The sequence below is a fragment of the Sapajus apella genome, unplaced genomic scaffold (genome assembly GCF_009761245.1).
Source record: "Sapajus apella isolate SASKATOON/1434 unplaced genomic scaffold, GSC_monkey_1.0 scaffold86, whole genome shotgun sequence".
Taxonomy (NCBI): domain Eukaryota; kingdom Metazoa; phylum Chordata; class Mammalia; order Primates; family Cebidae; genus Sapajus; species Sapajus apella.
Window position 1 is genome coordinate 3,145,197 of NW_022437026.1, and position 18,060 is coordinate 3,163,256.

At 57.2% G+C, this 18,060-nt stretch overlaps 2 protein-coding genes across 6 annotated transcripts in view; one reads left to right on the forward strand and one right to left on the reverse strand.

The window, feature by feature from the left end:
- Positions 1 to 18,060, reverse strand: part of CACNA2D4 (calcium voltage-gated channel auxiliary subunit alpha2delta 4) — a 130,121-nt gene that overhangs the window by 26,814 nt on the left and 85,247 nt on the right. Inside the window, exon 28 of one of the 5 annotated variants that reach the window (XM_032254461.1) lies at positions 12,467 to 13,973. The exons of the other annotated variants lie outside the window; for them this stretch is intronic. Coding sequence (XP_032110352.1) covers positions 13,957 to 13,973 — 17 coding nt within the window. The 3' untranslated portion in view covers positions 12,467 to 13,956. Of the gene's footprint in view, positions 1 to 12,466; positions 13,974 to 18,060 lie in introns of those variants that run through there. 5 annotated transcript variants of the gene reach the window in all.
- LRTM2 (leucine rich repeats and transmembrane domains 2) lies at positions 674 to 17,433 on the forward strand. Its single transcript, XM_032254465.1, has 6 exons — positions 674 to 1,436; positions 4,689 to 4,831; positions 8,084 to 8,268; positions 8,772 to 8,911; positions 11,583 to 12,173; positions 14,903 to 17,433. Exons 4-6 carry the CDS (start codon positions 8,833 to 8,835, stop codon positions 15,355 to 15,357), a joined length of 1,125 nt encoding a protein of 374 aa, XP_032110356.1. The 5' UTR covers positions 674 to 1,436; positions 4,689 to 4,831; positions 8,084 to 8,268; positions 8,772 to 8,832; the 3' UTR covers positions 15,358 to 17,433.

Genomic DNA, 18,060 nt, shown 5'->3' on the forward strand with positions numbered 1-18,060 from the left:
GGCCTCCGAGTTCTTGAATGACAGTCTCTTCCCTTCGCATGTGCCTGACCCATCATAGGTAAGAGCAAAGGGGCCCTGAGAAGCCAAGCTTGTCCCCGGCACCGAGAACAGTCTGCAAGTTGCTGCTGCAGCCTGCCCAGTGCCCAAGCTCCCAGCCTGCCAGCTCTGGCATTCTGCTCCCCTAAGTAGTCCTGGCCTGGGGTGGTCAGTCCCTGAGGCTCAGAGACCTCTGCATGACCATGTGATCCCTGGCTTCGTGGGGCTCAGGGCCCTTTCCTGTAGGGCCATTTGGCACATGGACATCCCTGTGTACCCTTCTTTTTTATTGCATTTTGGGTTTTGGGGTACATGTGAAGAACATGCAAGATTGTTGCATAGGTGCACACACGGCAGTGTGATTTGCTGCCTTCCTCCCCTTCACATATATCTAGTATTTCTCCCCTTGCTATCTCTCCCCAACTCCCCACCCACCACTGTCCCTCCCCTATTTCCCCCTGACAGACCCCAGTGTGTGATGCCCCCGTCCCTGTGTCCATGTGTTCTCATCGTTCAACACCCACCTATGAGTGAGAACATGCGGTGTTTGATTTTCTGTTCTTGTGTCAGTTTGCTGAGAATGATGGTTTCCAGGTTCATCCATGTCCCTACAAAGGACACTTCTTTTGAATGACCTCGAGAAGGGTTCGGTTTTTCCTTCTCTTACAGGCAGGATGGAAGACGCTGCCTTGCATGTCTCTGAAATAGGAGAAAGACCCGCTTCCCGGGGGGCCTCAATGGAAACAAAAGTCAGCCGCTGGCTCTGTGGCTGTGCCTGCCCTTCTTTCCCCAGATGGAAGGGGAGAGAGAGAGGCACGGAAGACAGGTGCAGCCTGGGGGTGAGGGAGCGCCTGGAGGCGTGGGGTGGGAGACGGAGGTGGTGGGGAAACAGCTTTCCTCCTCCCGGGGGTCAGCAGCGATTCATCCACAGGCACCGTTTTCCACTGAAATGTGAGCACGGACAGGGTGAGCACAGCCCTCGCAGTGGCCGTGGTGCCTCTGGTGTGCGCCTGTGTGTGCTGCTGCCGCTGTCATCACAGATGCACCCCAGCTGTCACTCCCCGCTCTGCTCCGGCTTGTTGCTCGCGCACACGCGCGCGCTCTCCTCCCTCGCCCCTTTCTTCCCTCTCTTCTCTCTCTCTCTCTCTCCATCCCTCTGTTTCCTTCTCAGTTTGTGACTGACCCAGCAGCCCCGTACCCTGTCTGCTGCAAGCAGTCCACCTCCTGGTGCTGTGTGCTGTGTGCCAGCCCCTGCTCCTGCTGAGTGGAGACTCTGGCACCAGTGCCCACTGCGCTCTGCCTGCCGGTGGTGTCTGGATTTCTCCAGGAATCCCAGGAGGGTCTCACTGGAGGATTGAGAGCCACCTGATTGAAGGCGTTTGTGGTCAGAGTAAAGACGGGTAAGTGCTGAGCGGCTGGTGGGAAGGAATGGAGGGTTGGTGTGGACAACGGGTGGTGGGGCATGGGAAGAGGGGACCGGCCATCTCTTTGCCCTGCAGGAATAGCTGCAGTTGCTTTATACCTGGGGGCAATTGCTGGGGCTGAAGAAGCTGCTCCGGCTCAGGCATCTGAGCATCCCAAAGGTGCACGACACTGGGAACTCTGATCCCACAGTGCTGGGGACAAGAGCTGTGGATCCTGCTGGGAAGCGGGAGGAGGGCAGCGCTGGTGCCAGATGACAGCCCCGGGTGGCATGGAAACCGGTCCCTGCAGCATGCAAGAAGCAGCCAGGAGCCTTGTGCTGTCCGTGTGTCTGGCTCCGCACAGACAGCCCCAAGAAACTCGGGCGGCAAGGGAAGCGGGTGGGACGGCGGCGGCCGGGTGCTAGGAACAGATAAGAGGAAGGCTTGGGGTGGAGGGTGGCAAGGTGGAGGGTCTGGGTGTCTGAGGCATGGGCACAGACCCGGGCACTGGGCCTCCCTACAGGCTGCCTGCAGGTGGCTGTCCTTGGACAAGGGTGGAACCCTCCCCCAGATGAACACAGGTCCACTTGGCTATGCCTGAAGCCTCCCAGGTGAGGGTGAGGCTGGGAGTGGGCAAGAGAGAGAAGCCCTTCCCTGCTAGCCCAAGGGCAAGACAGGAGAACCAGGCCTGTGAGAACCTGCTGAGGTGTCCCGCAGCTGTACACCCAGCCGTCCATCTACAAATGGGTCAAGGAGGCTTAGTGGGGGCTGTGCCCTGAGCTTGGGGGCCGGGGACCACAGCGGGACCAGGCCTGTCTGGTTTCTTGACCCAGGCAGGGGTCATGGACACGCTGAGTGGAGTGGGCAGTCGCTCTCAGTCCCCCAGGCCCATTTGGACAGCACCGGAGAGAGGGGCAGCCTGACCGGGAGTTGGAAGTTCATATTCCTGCACCTCCCCACAGGTCTGGGGCTAGCTTCCAGTTAGTGGGTCTGTCTCCCCCACCCCCAAGCTGTCCACATTTCTGGGGGGTGCTGGCACCTGGCTGTCAGGGCTCTTTGGGCAGTGCCTCTATGTGACTCAGATGACACCCCTGCAGCTTAGATAACTGCCTCAGGTGGGGGCGGGGAGGGAGCCGAGCACGTGGAGCTGAGGCGGGGGAAGTCCAGCTGGTAGGGAAACCCGACAGCAGCTTCCGAGCTGCCAAGAAGAGCCCAGCTCTTCCCACCCCCACCTCCCCACCGCAGAAAGAAAGTCTCAGCACTGCCAAAAGAGGGAGACCAGGAAAGCCAGGCCCGCGGGGAGGGGAAGGAGAGTGGTTGCTTAAGCTGCTGATCTGGTGTCTTTGGGAGTTGGCAGAAGCCTGTCTGGGCCCAGGATGAGCAAACCCTGCTCCCATTTCCCAGGCAGCAGGGCCCAGGGGCCACGTCTGGGCTGCTTTGGCCTCAGCGGGCAGTGCGGGAAGGGAGGAGGGAGTGGCGTGTATGCAGTGATTGGGGGTGTTTGGGAGCTCTGGGGGCGGGCAGAGGAGGAAGGAGCCAGCATAGAGGCTGTTTGTCCCTCTGGTCTTCCTCCTTCTTCACCCAGCCAGGCCTCCCCTGCACCTTGCCTGGGGCCACCACCTTGAGCCCAGCCCCAGGGCCCAGTGGACACCTTATATCCTTCATATTAGGGAGCAGCTCCCAGGAGGAGCCGCTGAGGTGGCTTTTCTGTTCTGCTTCCCAGAGGGTCTGTTTGGGATTGGGAATATCTGACAAGGAAACGGGAGCGCAGGAAGCTGGGGGTGAGGATGGGGCATGTGTTTTAAAATGAACCAGGAGGGCATATGTCTGTTCCAAGTACAAAACCTGCTTCCTTGCTGCCTGGGCAGTATGTGTGAAGGGGGTGATGGGCAGGGAAGAGATCTAGCATGTGTCCTAGAGGCTCTGGGTGCCCCGTGTGCAGTGTCGGGGGGAGCCCAGCCTAGACAGCAGTGGCAGCGTCCTCTGCGTCCCGGCCACATGAAATCTCTGCTGTCTTCTGAGTGGGGCTCTGGCTGCCCACTCTCTGGGCTCCCTCTCAGCCTTTCTGGGGTTGACAGAAGGGCACTGCCGCTGCAGGCCCAGGGCATGAGCCCAGTCCTGGCTCTGGTTCTCTCTGGCCTTCTGCAGAGTGAAGGGGGTGGCAGAGTGGGCTGCCAAGGTCCCTTTTACCCAAATGAGGGAACTTGGAAATGAGGAGTTCTGTGACTCTTCCATGCTGAGGGATGTGGAGGCCTTGTCCTGAATCAGGGACCCTTCACCCAGGGGAGATGCCAGTGGAGCAGGTGCATAGTAGGGCCAGCGTGATGGCCCAGGAGTCAGGAACTCAGAGGTGGAGGCCTGATGGGCATTAACTGGCTGTGTGTCTTGGACACTTGACATGGAGGGATAGACATGTGCAGACGCATCAGAGGAAGGGCACGGACACCAGGGGAGTGTGCTGGCGGTTTCCAGTGAGAGCCTGAGCCTAGATTAATTCACTTCCATCTGAGGAGGAATGTAAGGGGAAGGTGCATGGAGCATCCAGGCTCCCACCGTCCCAACCTAGCTTTCCACAGTGAGTGAGTTCGTCAGGCTGCTCCATGCCCTGAGGGGCCAGGTGGGGCGCTAGCAGGGAGGCAGCTCCCACCCCCACTCTCCAGGGTGGCTGCAGCCCACTCAGCTCCACACGTGGAACCCCCTGCTCCTACTGGGGCCTGCTGCTCCCCCATGGCCTCCCTAGCCCTGGCTGCCCCGGATCAGAGCTCCAGCCTACTCCCCTCACCTCCGAACACAACAAATCCCCCAGCCAGAAAGGTTTCTAGAAAGCTCCCTCCCCTCTCCGTATGAGCCTGGCTTCCCAGGCCTTTTTTTTTTTTGAGATGGAGTTTCACTCTTGTTGCCCAGGCTGGAGTGCAATGGCGCGATCTTGGCTCACCGCAATCTCTGCCTCCTGGGTTCAGGCAATTCTCCTGCCTCAGCCTCCCCAGTAGCTGGCACTACAGGCATGCGCCACCACGCCCAGCTAATTTTTTGTATTTTTAGTAGAGACGGGGTTTCACCATGTTGACCAGGATGGTCTTGATCTCTTGGCCTCGTGATCCACCTGCCTCAGCCTCCCAAAGTGCTGGGATTATAGGCGTGAGCCACAGCACCCTGCCTCCAGAGCTTCAAGAAGGGAGGCTGGGAAGCGGGGAACCTGGCTTGCTTGCATCTCAGTCCAGCAAGTCACAAAGCCTCTTCCTTCATCAGGTATATGGGGACAAATCAGCTGCTTTCTCAGCTCCAGCGAGAGTGGACCAGGCAATGCTGTGGGCACTGCAGAGGACCACTCAGAGGAAAGGCGGCATCTTCCTTTCCTACCTCTGCCTTTCCTGTACCAGTAACCTCCGAGTGTAAGCAGACAACTGAGTTAGGAGCCAGAGAGCTTGGGCTCAGCGCCGTGTGAGTCCATTTGCTTAATTTTAGGCGAGTTACTTAATTTCCTGTGCCTCAATTTCCCCCATCTGCAAAATAATAGTAACAAGAACACTAACCTCAGAGAGTTGTTACAAGGATTAAGAGCACTCCACAGGTCTGTGACTGTGACAATTGTTTCTCCCCAGGTCCCAGTTAGCTTCTCAGTGTGTCCTGGAGGCTCAGGGACAGGCCAGCATGATCTCCTTGGTGGCCGTTTGCCCTGCTGAGAGGTGCGGACTAGTAGTTATCAAACGCGAATATGCATGAAAGTCGCCTGGGGAATCTCGTTAAAATGCAGATTCTGACTCACTCACTCTGGATGCTACCTGAGACGGCCTTCCTACCAGGCTCCCAGGCTAGACCAATGCCGCTGGTCCGTGGACCACGTTCTGTAGCCCTGTGTTTCTGGTGCTCCAGAGTTTCTGGTGCTCCTCAAAGCCCCATGTTTCTGGTGCTCCAGAGTTCCTCATTGGGCAGCTTTGAGCTCCTGAGCCCCATTCTCCAATCCTGGCTCTCTCTGGAAGGGAGACCAGGGACTCCATGGAGGCCTAACCCCTTATCTTTGGCCTCCCTGTCTCTAGGACTGGGTTAGGAGCAGGCCCAGCATCCATAGGGAATGAGGCCATGGGACCTGGAGAGAGATCTGGCTGTCCCCCACGCTGCACCCTGGGTGGGGACTTCCCTCCCAGACTGTGAATTGATTTCAGCAGCTGTCAGCGCCTGCTGCAGCAGCTGCTCTCCAAGCTTCCTAATGTAGGTCACCCCCTTTCCTTAAGGAAGCTCCACTCTTCTGGGGGTGGGAAGGGTCCTTTGGATGGAGGTGTGTTGGTAGGCGGAGGCTAAGGAACTAGAAAGTGCTGGCTGCAGCCCCACCTCTCCCTAGGAGTCCTTCTGTGGTGCCACACATGTATGCCTGGCCTCCCCTGTGAGCTGCACTGTTCTTCCTGCTCTCGGGAAGGCTCTTCCAGCAGGAAGCCCAAGGGACCCATTGGCAGGATTAGCTGCTCAGAGAGCACAGGGCATATCTACGTGGACCTGGGGGGCTTGCTTTTCTCTTGACGCTACCAGGATCAATAGCGTCCTGCCACACACCTGCAGGTCTGCATTGTGGGGACTTGCCTGACTTGTGCAGGTGACATCCCATTTGAGGCTGGGGATGGGACATCCAGATCTGCACAAGAGGCCACCTTCACCAGCCTGTTTGCTGGTCAACCCCTGGGCTCACAGTGGGGGAGACACTGAGGGACAGGAAGGGGTGGGGTGCAAAAGAGGAATCTGCCCAGAGGAGACAGAAACCTTAGGTGGAAAATGGCCTGAGGTTACACATCCGTCTACTGGGGAAATTTGGGAACGTAGAGGCATCTCATCAGCTGCTTGAGTGTTGGCATTTGAGAAGTGCTGGGGTGCTGCCAGCAAGGTGAGAGTGTGCATGTGTGCAGGCATGGGGGCACATGTGTGTTAGCACATGCCTAGCTGCACAGCTCTCTGTGGGTGTGTGTTTGCATCACGTGCTGTGTACAGGGCTCCAAGCACATGTCCGGGAGGCCTGTGTGTGTGCCCTGCTCTGTGCACACGTAAGTATCTCCCTAAAAGGGTCACTGCTGGGTGACAGTCTACAGGGAGTCAGAGCAGCCTGGCTCAGAAACCTGCAATCCAGTCCCTGACTTACCATGCGACCTTGGGCAAGTGATCATTGTCTCTGAGCCTTGGGTGGCCATGGACCATGAGCTCTTGTTATGGGCATTCTCGATTGAGTAGGAGAGATTGTTCTGAAGGTCAGGGCTTGAGGGACAGACAGCAGGGGTGCTGCTGTTTGAAGGCAGGACTATGAAGGCCATGGGTGTGGGGCAGAAATACATAGACTCCACAGGGCCGGGGTGCTCAGAAATGAGAAATAACGTTACGTGTGAGGTTGGTGGGACTGGGAAAGAAAGCTGTCACATAGACCTGCTGCTGACACCCCTCTCCCTTGAAGGGAGGAACTACTGCTCCTCACGCCTGTTTTGGGCTCAAGTCCAAGCTAGGAGTAGGAGCCTTTGCCTGAATTTCCATGGGGATGTGCCTTGAGTGTGTCAATTCTCCTCCCTTCACTATATTGATCTTCATAGAAATTCCACCAATCAGGTATTGTGGTCACCACTTCTAGACGTAAAGAAGCTGAGGCCAAGAGAGTTTGTTTAAAGAAGTGGCCAGACAGGGATTTGAACCCAGAGCCCCTACCCCTGCCAATAGGCACCAGGAGCCCACTGGGACCTGGCCTTGAGACAGTGGTTAGAGAACCGTGACGGCGCCACTCTCAGGGGCTCCTGCACCCCTCATGCCAGGGACACAAGTTCACCCGAAGGCTGCATGGGGACCTGGGCTGCCTGCAACTCCACATAGTGCCCAGCCTTGTGACCCCTCTGCCCGCCCCTGCAGGGCCCTCGGCGGGCTGGCACCCTCGCTGTGTGGGGGAAGGGGAGGAAAGACAGCCAAGAGGGCAGATCTCCGTTCCTAAGCAGGCTGCCCTTGCTGGGGGCAGAGCCGACTGTCCTGTTCTAACTGGGCACTGCTGTGGCCGCCTGAGGAGCACCCGAGGAGGGAGGGGCTGAGGGGAGCAGAGGGGAGAAGATGGGGCAACAGGGTTCGCAGCAGCAGGACCCTAATTTCCGAGGGGAAACCTGCACGAATGGGCCGAGATTTCCGGGCTCAGCACTCAGGCTTCTTGGCGGCTCCATCCACCTACGGGGCTGTCAGCTCCACTCTGGTATTGATATCAGCCCCCAGAATTGCATAGGCCCATGGGGGCAGGGAGAGGGAGGCTGCAACCAGGAATCACCCAGGGACAAATCTGGCAACCAAAGAAGGTCAGGGGCTGGGAGCTGCCCGGTTCAGGGAACCTGTGGAGTGCAGAGAGGGGTGTGGGCACTTCCCTCCCGGCCCTGTCCCCTCCAGCTGCAGCAGGTAAACACATGGCAGAACCCTGTCCCCTCTCTGATGGGCTGGCAGCCTGGGCTTCCCATCTGGAAGGAAGTGGAGACCCCAGCACACAGCCTGTGTCCCAGCTGAGAGACACTGGGGGGCAGACCCTAGAAAGGGTAAGTGCCCCCTTGGCCCCTCGGAAGGAAGCCTGCTCCTGCACCCTGGCCGCCTCAGGGCCCTGCTCTGTGATCTCACCTCTCCTCCGTGCCCCTGTCTCTTCCTAGCAGCTGCTGCAGCATGAACCCCTGAGCTGATGAGTCTTATTATAGCCCGGCTGGCGGAAGACAGAGCGCTGCTATTCACCTCTGCGAGGGCGGCGGCAGTGCAGGGGGAAGCGGCAGGCCACCCAGTGGCTCACACCCTACGTGGCTGCAGCTGCCAAGGGCCTGGACCCTGTCTCCCTGGGGCCATGGTGAGCTGTGATGGGGCTGCAGAAACTGGGACCCAGGTGAGGGGAGCCTCTAGGGACAGGTGACAGCTGTGGCCTGTGACTTCACTGCTCACCTCGGAGAGACAACCTTAGTTTCTCCACCCGTAACTCAAGGAATGCCTAGATGGGAGACCATGTTGCCATGAAAACATTTGAGTGATCAACATACTCCAGAGGCAACAAGAAGGCGGTGGAGGCTGGGTGGACACTCGGGTGCGCCCCCTGCCTGGCAGCACTATGCCCGCCCTCACCTTCGGGCTCCTGGGAAGCTGAAACCTGCCCGCCCCCACCCCAGGGGGTTGAAGGTTTCCTGGCTCCTCTCCTTCTGCTCCCTGGCTTCTTTTCTTCCCCAACCCAGGGAATCATAACAGAGGAACAGGAGAGGGCATGAGGAGTGTAAAGAGACACCCGGGCCCTCTCCCTAACCCTTGGGTTGGAACGGGGCTCCCACGCCTGCCTGGGCTCAGTGCTCCTCCCTCCCTCAGGACTGACAGGCGGCGCACCCAGGGGCTCCTCTCCCTCCAGAGCGACAGGGCCCGGAGAGCCATGGGCCTCACCATGATGGCACCGGGCAGCAGCCCTGAGCAGAGGGGCAGGCTTGCCCTGCAGCTGAGGCAGGTGTCCTGTGAGTACAACCCTGGCCCGGAGGAGGGTGCAGGTGGGGTGGGGGTGCTAAGGTGACCATGGGTGGCAACACTTAGGCTGCAGGGAGGCCTAGGCCAGATCTTCCTGGGATGCCCGAGGCCACGTTTTGGGAAGCCAGGTCATGCCCATGGTGACAGCATCCCCGCCAGTCAGAGTCACTGCAGAGTGCTGAGCGGTTAGACTCGTTCTACCTCCCCCAGGTAAGTCTCTGTCACCTTGCTGGGGTCCCCGATAAGAAAAGAGCTCTGCTGGAATGTAGGCCTGCTGAGTCTTACCCAGCCTCACTGAGGCCTGAGCTCGCCAGCCTGAGCTTGTTAGCCTGTGTTTCACAGACCGTGGTGAGCCCTGTTGTTCCCATGGGGAACTGCCCCCTTGGCTGGCCTCCGCCAGGAGCTGGGTTAGCTTGGAGATGTCTCTTATGCTCCTCATGCCTCTGCTTTCCCACCTCTCAGTAGAGAACCTAGTGGGCTCTTGGGATGTGGTGCTGGAAGAGACTTTGGGGTGTGGGCCTAGCCCCTCCTGCATGTGGGCAGACTGAGCCCTCCATTTACCAAAAAGGAGAGGAAGTGTGAATGAAGGCAACGCTTGGCAGCTGTCAGCATGAAAGGAGCCCTGAGAATTCTCTTTATATGTGTCAAAGGGACAAGGTCAGCAGGGGCTGGTCTGCCCAAGGCTAGACGGTGGTAGGGAGGAGATGGTCCTGTGGGACAGCCTTCCGCCTGACTTCCCGCTGTGGCCAGCCCTGTGATACGGCGTCTCACAACACGGGCAGCCTGAATTATTCACCATGTGAGAGGCTGGCCCCTGAGTGACTCAGATCTCCTTTCAACCTCATTCTAGAATCACTCAACACCTCGCAATACGGGATTATGTTTTCTTGTCACTGGAGCTTTCATGCCACCCTGGTCTCCTGGAGGGGTGGGCAGGCGGAGGGCTGCTCTTCTCCAGCAGCTCTCTTGGCCCGCTGTCAGCCCCTTCTCTGGGCGGGGTGAGTGGCTTCTGGTGATGCTGATCCTTTGAGAGGGAAGCTGAATGGGTTGAATTTTTTTCCTGGGGAAAGTCAAGTCTGAAGAATGCTGATTTTCAAATGGCTTGGGGTGGTGGTGTAGAGCCAGATGATCTGGCAGCAGATGGGCTTAGAGGGGTGAGAGGCTGAGCCGTGACATGAGGTGACCCCAGATGGCCAGAAAGGGTCTCCCCAGTGGGCTTCAAGGGCTGTGCCTGTGCCTGTGCTCACTTCCCCCCGAGAACAGCAAGGCCCACTGTTAGGGTGCAGGGAGGCCTAAGCCAGATCTGACACGTGGCTCTCAGCTGTCATCGACCCTCCATGCGGGGGAAGCGAAGAGTCTCATCCTGTTCCTTTGGGACACCAGATACCCAGGCCCCTATTGGACAGAGACTCAAGGCTGTCCCACCCAGGCACCCAGGTGGGGGTGGGCCGATGGCTGTGAGCTGGATCTGAACTTTTCTACCAATTCTCTGGCTGGGGTCTTTCCTCTGGGCTGGGTGGAACTGACCTTGGCTGAGCTGACCTGATGGGGCTGAGCTATTCTGAGTGCTTCCCAGTTCCTTTTCACCAGCCTTCTCTGCTCCTCAGAAGGACACTTAGGGGTTTTTAAGGCCACTACTGGAAAGGGCCAATCTGCAATGGAAGGACTGCTCTGGTGTGATTGTTCCCCGAGGGTCACTCCCTCCAGCCCTGCAGATGGGACCCCAGGCTCGCTACGCAGAAGGGTCTTGGGCAAAAGATGGGACCAGGAAAGGAACTCTGTGAATCGAGCCATTGTGCATGAATGCTGCCCTGCAGCCCCTAAGAATAGAAGCCCAGGCTGAGATCCTGGATGGCTTTAGGGTGGGGGTCAACTTTAGGGTGGAACTTTTCCTGGGCCGGTGATTTGTCAATGCTGAAGTGGATTTGTGCGTCTTAGCCTGTCATTCCCACAGTGGGATCCTAGGCGCACAGCCTGGGCTCTAAAGCCTCACGTCAGGTTGCTGGCGTCATCTTGGGTGTGGGGTTCACGGAAAAGTAACAGCACCTGGGAAACTGTGAAGGACAGGGCTAGGAGTGCCATTTTGTGCTCTCGCCTTTCCATACACAGCCTGTCTTCAGTGCAGCTCCAGAGTCGGGGTGGGTCGCAGAGGGAAGGGAGCCAGCAGCCAGGCCATTTTCCTTGGGAAAGAGAAATTGTCCCGGCAGAGACACTGGGAGAGGGCATGAGAGCGGGTTTCCCTGACAACCTTATCTCCTTTATTTTATCAACATCCATGGTGTCAGTGGGACCCAAGCTCCCCAGGAGCTGACTGTGGGAGGCCCCGTGAGCTTCCCATCGCTGTGCACCAGGGTGGCTCGTCCTCTGGGCCCTGGCTGAGTCTGCAGAGTCGTTCTCCACTCAAGTGATTTCTGTGCCAGATGTGTGGCAAGGCAGGGCACCCTGCAGACACTGTGTGATGCCCATTAATATGGAAGTAGCTTTGGATTTGTTAATTATCCTTTTATGTGGTTAATAAATGTTTATGCATTGATTGTGGTTTGTGCCAAAGGAGATAAAGCCAAGAGCCTGTTATGATATGAGCTAGAAAGGAGGGGAGAGAAGCGGGAGGTGGTGACCTCGCCTGTTGCTTTCTTTCCCCCGTCTGTCCCTTCCATCAAGGGATCACCTGCTGGATCGCCCTGTATGCAGTGGAGGCCCTCCCCACCTGCCCCTTCTCCTGCAAGTGTGACAGCCGCAGCCTGGAGGTGGACTGCAGTGGTCTAGGCCTCACTGCGGTGCCCCCGGATGTGCCTGCGGTCACCCGAACCCTCTTGCTCCTGAACAATAAGCTGAGTGCCCTGCCAAGCTGGGCTTTCGCCAACCTGTCCAGCCTGCAGCGCTTGGACCTGTCCAACAACTTCCTGGACCAGCTGCCCCACTCCGTTTTTGGGGACCTGACCAATCTGACCGAGCTGCAGCTGCGCAATAACAGCATCAGGACCCTGGACAGAGACCTGCTGCGGCACTCCCCAATGCTCCGCCACCTGGACCTGTCCATCAACGGCCTGGCCCAGCTGCCCCCTGGCCTTTTTGACGGGCTCCTGGCTCTGCGCTCCCTCTCGCTTCGCTCCAATCGCCTGCAGAACCTGGACCGGCTGACGTTTGAACCCCTGGCGAACCTGCAGCTGTTGCAGGTGGGGGATAACCCCTGGGAGTGTGACTGTAACCTGCGTGATTTCAAACACTGGATGGAGTGGTTCTCCTACCGAGGTGAGCACAGCTGGCCCTGCTGGGGCCTGAGGGATTGGGAGAATCACCCCTGGACCCACACTTTCCTCCTGGTGGCTGGACGCTGACTCAGAGAGCAGGCCAGGGGAAAGAAGGGGGCGACCTTGCCTCTGTGCCAGCTCGGCTAGAAGAGTCACAAGCCTTCCCTCAGATGATGAGCCATCACCCTTCCTGCCAGTGGGAGACAGGCTGGTGCTGCTCCCTCCACCCACCCTCCCCTCCCCGATCTGCATCCCCTCCCCCAGCCAGCTCCCCCCTTCCTCCTAGGAGGACTCGCTGAACTTGATCTCCCTTTTGTAGGTTACATAAGGGAAGTAGAGACACCTGGGCTATCCCACTAGGTTTGCCTGTGGGCTTCCCCAGTGTGGTGGAAGGAGGGAGAAAAACAGCTCTTCTTCTGAAGAATACAGCCGCCTCTTAAACATCTGCCCTTACAGGAGAGGGGATAGAATGAATCCTCAGTAAAGCCAAATCTTCCTTTTGGTGGCACTGCCAACTTCCTCTCCCAAGAAGTTTTGTTATCCAAATTTCAAGAAGAAGTCAAATGGGTTAGGCTTTACTTTCTTTCCTTCCCTTTTTCTTTAACGTGGGAAAGTACCAAAATGACTTATGAGATGATCATGTGACAGGAAAGGAGGGTAGTCAAGATGGTGGTGAGGAGGGCCAGACCCTGGTCTGAATTTCGGCTCTGCCACCTGCTAGCTGTGTGATCTTGAGAAAGCTGGTTACCCTCTCGCTGTGGCAGGGCCTTGTCTGGAAAGTGGGAAGGAAACAATATCCATCTCATAGGGTCATTGTCAGGATTAAATGCGGCAATGCACAGAACGTGGCTTGAGAGGTGCTTCACAAAGTAAGACCTCAACAAAACGTCCATGTATCTGTTCACGTGCTGGTAGCGATCAAATACTAAGTGGGCTTGAAACACCATTTGGTGCCCAGCACAAAGTAGGTGCTCAGTGAATGTTTGCTCAATATTTAAGCTGTGAAAATGATGCCAGTGGTTTTCGCTGAAGTCTTACTACTTTTGTTTCATCTCCAGCCACAATTTCAAATATTTCCACAAAATTCCTTGCATTAGTTAACTAAAAATGTTTTACAAACTATAAAGTGCCACAAAATGTTAGTCACTGTGATCATTTCTCCCATTTTCATGAGTGTGGAAATGATGATTACTACTTGCATGTTTCCAGTTTACCAATGTCTTTTCATGTACATTATTTTAATCCTTACATCAGCTAATTGAGATAGACCTTCTTATGTTACAGTTAAGAAAACTAAGACTCATATGTAATTAAATGAATTAAATAATTTTCACAAGATGGCACAACCAGGATTCAAGCTTGGGTCTTCTGAGCAGGGAAATGAGGCTGCACCTGTCAGCACTCAGCTCTGCGTTCCCAGGCAGCCCCACTGATACATGTCCCTGGGATGTGAGGTTTGCTGCAGGCCACCCAGGCATCAGCTGCACAGGGGAACCAGGCCACGTGTCTGCACACCCTCCCCCCCTATGGTCGCCAGAAACTGAATTCCCAGCACAAAAAGGCATGCCATGAGATTGTGCATTTTTCAGACTTTTTCAATAGCAGAGTTGCTTTCAACCTTGCATTTTTAAAAACAAAATCCTGGAATATTTCCATCAGCATCCCCGGGAAGGATTGATGCCTATTGTAGGAAGAGACTTGCGGCAGATGGGCTGCAGAGGGAGCTGGCAGTGACAGAGAGGCTGCAGCCCGAATCTCTTCAGCAGGGGGTCTAATGCCTACGTCTAGATTTCACTGGAAGCTGAAAGAGGGCCAGAATCCAACTTTCACTTCCTAGGGGACATCTAGGCGGGTTTTTGTCCTCAGCCACCCTCTCTCTTACCCTATTCTGTCCTGCATCTGTGTCTCTCCATGTCTGAGCCAGGCTCCACCATCACCATGAAGACGTCACGGTGAGCCCATGCGCCTGTGTACCCACACCTCCTCATCAGCACCAGCCTCCTCCCCTTGGCCTAGTGTATCTCCAGGGTTCCCCCTCCAGGTCCCTTTGTATTCACAGGGCTGTGGTTGGGACACTGATGGGGACACTGGATTGCTCCTAAGGAGGAAAAGGAGAACATTCCTGCCCGACTCTCTTCCTCCCTACACCAAGAAGGGAGCTGCCCATTCTTAGGCAACCAAAAGGTCCTGCATGGAGGGGCAGTGGCAGAGGCAGTGGGTTTGACTTTTGTCCTTTGTGTGAGAGGGAAGAACCCTAGAGGGATAAGATGCTGTGTTGAGACGGTGTCCTGGGCTCACCGACAGGCGATGAGCAGGCAGATTCCAGGGCAGAGGGTGGCAGGGACACTCTGCTCTCCACAATGACAGCCCTTTCCTGAGCACCTCCCATTTAGCTCTGCCTTACTCTGTGGGTCAGTTTGGCCCAGGAGAGGACAGGCTGGATGGAAGTGGCTGCATGCTTCTCTATAAAATGGGAATAATGACAATATCCATTTCACATGGCTTCTGTGAGAATGAAATGGCACGATATACGTAACTCACTGTGGACTTGGCTCAATCAATGCTGTTTTCCCTCCTCCGCTTCCTCTTCTATAGATGGCGATTCCAGGATTGACTACATTGCTGATAAAAACTACCTTCTGGGGCTTCCATTTTGGGGAGCTGGGGATGGGGAAAGGGAGTGGAAGTTCTGAGCCCCTGGACAGCCCCTCTTTTTTCTCCTGCATGCAGGGGGGCGCTTGGACCAGCTTGCCTGCACCCTCCCCAAGGAGCTGAGGGGGAAGGACATGCGCATGGTCCCCATGGAGATGTTCAACTACTGCTCCCAGCTGGAGGACGAGAATAGCTCAGCTGGGCTGGATATTCCTGGGCCACCCTGCACCAAGGCCAGTCCAGAGCCTGCTAAGCCCAAGCCCGGGGCTGAGCCGGAGCCGGAGCCCAGCACAGCCTGCCCCCAGAAGCAGAGGCACCGGCCGGCGAGCGTGAGGCGAGCCATGGGCACAGTGATCATCGCAGGGGTCGTGTGTGGCATCGTCTGCATCATGATGGTGGTGGCTGCTGCCTACGGCTGCATCTATGCCTCCCTCATGGCCAAGTACCACCGGGAGCTCAAGAAGCGCCAGCCCCTGATGGGGGACCCTGAGGGTGAGCATGAGGACCAGAAGCAGATCTCTTCTGTGGCCTGAGTGCCCATCCCCACCTGGCCAGGTAGGAAGGGCAGGGAGAGCACACCGCATTGCTCTGCCATAGCCCCCACCTTGACATGGCGCTGGCCACTGCTTCCCCCAGTCCACTCTCCTCCCCACCCTCCAGCAGACAAGCCACAACAGGCTTTCTCCCTGCACTTCCAAGGCTCCCTAGAAGCCACAGTGCTGGGGGCTCCTGCTGATGCTCCTCTCTGGGCCAGTACATCTTTGGAACATCTAGGGGATCTCCCTAAGCTCTGGCCACAGCAAAGCAAGGAGGTGTGTGCAAGAGGAGGCTTCCAGGCTGGGCGTTCCCCTGTCGTCCTTCCTGCCCGGGGGCGGCCACAGCTGGTGACTTGTCCTACCTTGCTGGTCACACCTCACCTGCATTGAGGGGACAGGGAAGGAGGAATCTGAGGGATGGGGTAGATTTCTGAGACTCTCTCCTGAGCCAGAAAGACGTTCTTAACACCCCTGCAGTAACAAACCTGGTCCAGCTCTACAACTGCTGGCACCAATGTGCAAACACACCAGCCCTGCCATCTGGACCCAGCACTCAGAGAAACCATACACCCCTGGCCGATGCCATCAAGCCCCTGGATCTGCTATAGGCCACACTGACCACATGCTCCTGGATTCACTAGTTCACTCACACACACCCTTTGTGTCACCAGTGCAGTCACATGGATTGAAAGAATACACACACACACACACACACTCTCTCTCTCTCTCTCTCTCTCTCTCTCACTCTCACTCACTCACACAGTCATGTGGAGACCAAGGCTATGAGCACTGGGACAGCAGAGACATACTCTTCCCTGGGGTTCTCCCTGAGACCACAGAGCCTCTGGCTTGCTCACTGCAATTTTCTCAAGTCAACAGAGGGAAGGAACCCAACCAGTAACACCAGGATCCTTTGAGATCCTCCAAAGTGGGCCAAAGTGGTGCCACTGGAGGAGACTTCCTGTCACCATGGTAACCCACTCACACCTCTCCTGCTAGGCTTTCCCGGGATACCACCCAGGGGCCTGGAGCAGCTGCATGTGCACATGGCGGCCTCCTGAGAATCCAGCCACACACCACTGGTGTTGCCTCGGTCCTGCCCATGCACATCACAGCGCCAGGCCCCGGGGGCCCCCCGCCAATTCCTCCACAGCCTGCAGCCTGGCACTGTGACTCTGTACCTCTCCCCCTCCATCTTCAGCACTCTTGGCCTGTGACTTCAGGGCAGGGACTTGGAGGTGCTTTGCCATTGGTGGCATCCTTTGGGGAAAGCAGGTGGCAGGCAGAGAACACGGTGGCTCTCCTGAGGCTCATTGCCTGCTAGCTCATCCCAGACAGACTCCATGAGCGGGAGGGGTGGCCACATGCTGCCCAGAGGCTCCGAGGATGGGGTTTCTGTTCCTGGGTTTCGTCTGCTCAGTGTGGCTCTCCAGAGCACTTCATGGCACCTGGGTGGGGTCCAAACCAGAGGGTGGGCGGGGAGCCTGCCTGGGACGGAGCCACCTGCTGCCAAGACATGGAGGTTTTCAGGGTCACTCATCCCCCTCCCGAGCCCCGCCCCTCCTCGGAGTGTGATGGTGGTGGGTACCTAGGTGTCGTGCTCACAGGCTCAGCAGGTGTCAGGCTTGTCTCTGGCTCTTGGGTGGAATCTCGATGGGGGCTCAGGAAGAGACCAGCCAGAACCCTGAAGCCAAGGGGCTGAGTGGAGAGAGTTGGCAGGCCTAGTTTCTGTGTCCTCCTCCAACCCTTCCTGCTTATGCGGCCATGGGTGGGTGAGGTGGGCTGGGGGCCAGGAGGAGTGCCTTTGAGAAGGTTGGTCCTGGCAGGTGGACAGAGGGCACCTGGCATGGGCTGCTTACTGGGACCCCAGGCCACCCTAGCCTCAGTCACAGTCTTCCTTCTTTTGGTGTGCAGGCTGATACCAGATCTGGGGATTTTCTAAAGGGACTGTGGGGAGGGGAGGGCATTGTCAATGGTGGTATCTTTAGCCTGAGACAGAAGATTTTTAAAGGCAAAATTATATTTCTGGTTTGTTGTTTCAGAAGAATAATAAAGACTGTATTTTCCTACGTACTTCCTGGTTTCATTGGGTGGGAAGGGGTCTTGGGTGCTGGGAGAGTCGCTGCCTGTCCCCACCTCCCCAGGGGGCTGGACAAAGCGCGGGTGGCCATGACCATGGTGCACAGAGCTCTGACAACAGATGGTGCCTCCTGCCCAGGGCCGGGGCTTGGGGAGAGCTGAGGCTGAGTCCTGGATCAGTGAGGGCCTGTGGCTGGGGGCAGTGAGCTCATGGCCTGGCAGCGCCGGGATGGTACATCCTCCCTGGCCTGACAGGCAGGTTCCTGAGCTCCAGGGCAGCTTTGCTGGGCAGCACCGCGGCTGTGGTGTGAAGGTGAGCTGGGGAGCCGACCAGGGCCCGAGCCTTGCGGATGCTGCCCATCTACCCAGGCTTGACATGAATCAGCCCTGGCAGCCAGGACAGACAGGCCCGTGTGGCGAGAAGGCAGTGTTCGCCCAGAGGATGCCGCCGCACAGGGGAGGGGAGGGCATTGAAGGGGCGTCTACTGCCTGGGTTCTGTCAGCCTCACTAGATGCTGGTGGGGCTGGCGGAGAGGAGGAGCCTGTTCAGGGCTGACTCAGGGGCCTGAAAACCACACTCTGGGCCTGCAGAGTGAACCCTTCACGGGGCTCAGCAGGTGG

Excerpts from the sequence above, each read along its gene's own strand:
- LRTM2 (XM_032254465.1), top strand. The coding sequence starts at position 8,833 with ATGGGCCTCACCATGATGGCACCGGGCAGCAGCCCTGAGCAGAGGGGC. Across the intron at positions 8,912-11,582 it reads GCAGCTGAGGCAGGTGTCCT|GGATCACCTGCTGGATCGCC; the intron begins GTGAGTACAACC and ends CCTTCCATCAAG. Across the intron at positions 12,174-14,902 it reads GGAGTGGTTCTCCTACCGAG|GGGGGCGCTTGGACCAGCTT; the intron begins GTGAGCACAGCT and ends TCCTGCATGCAG.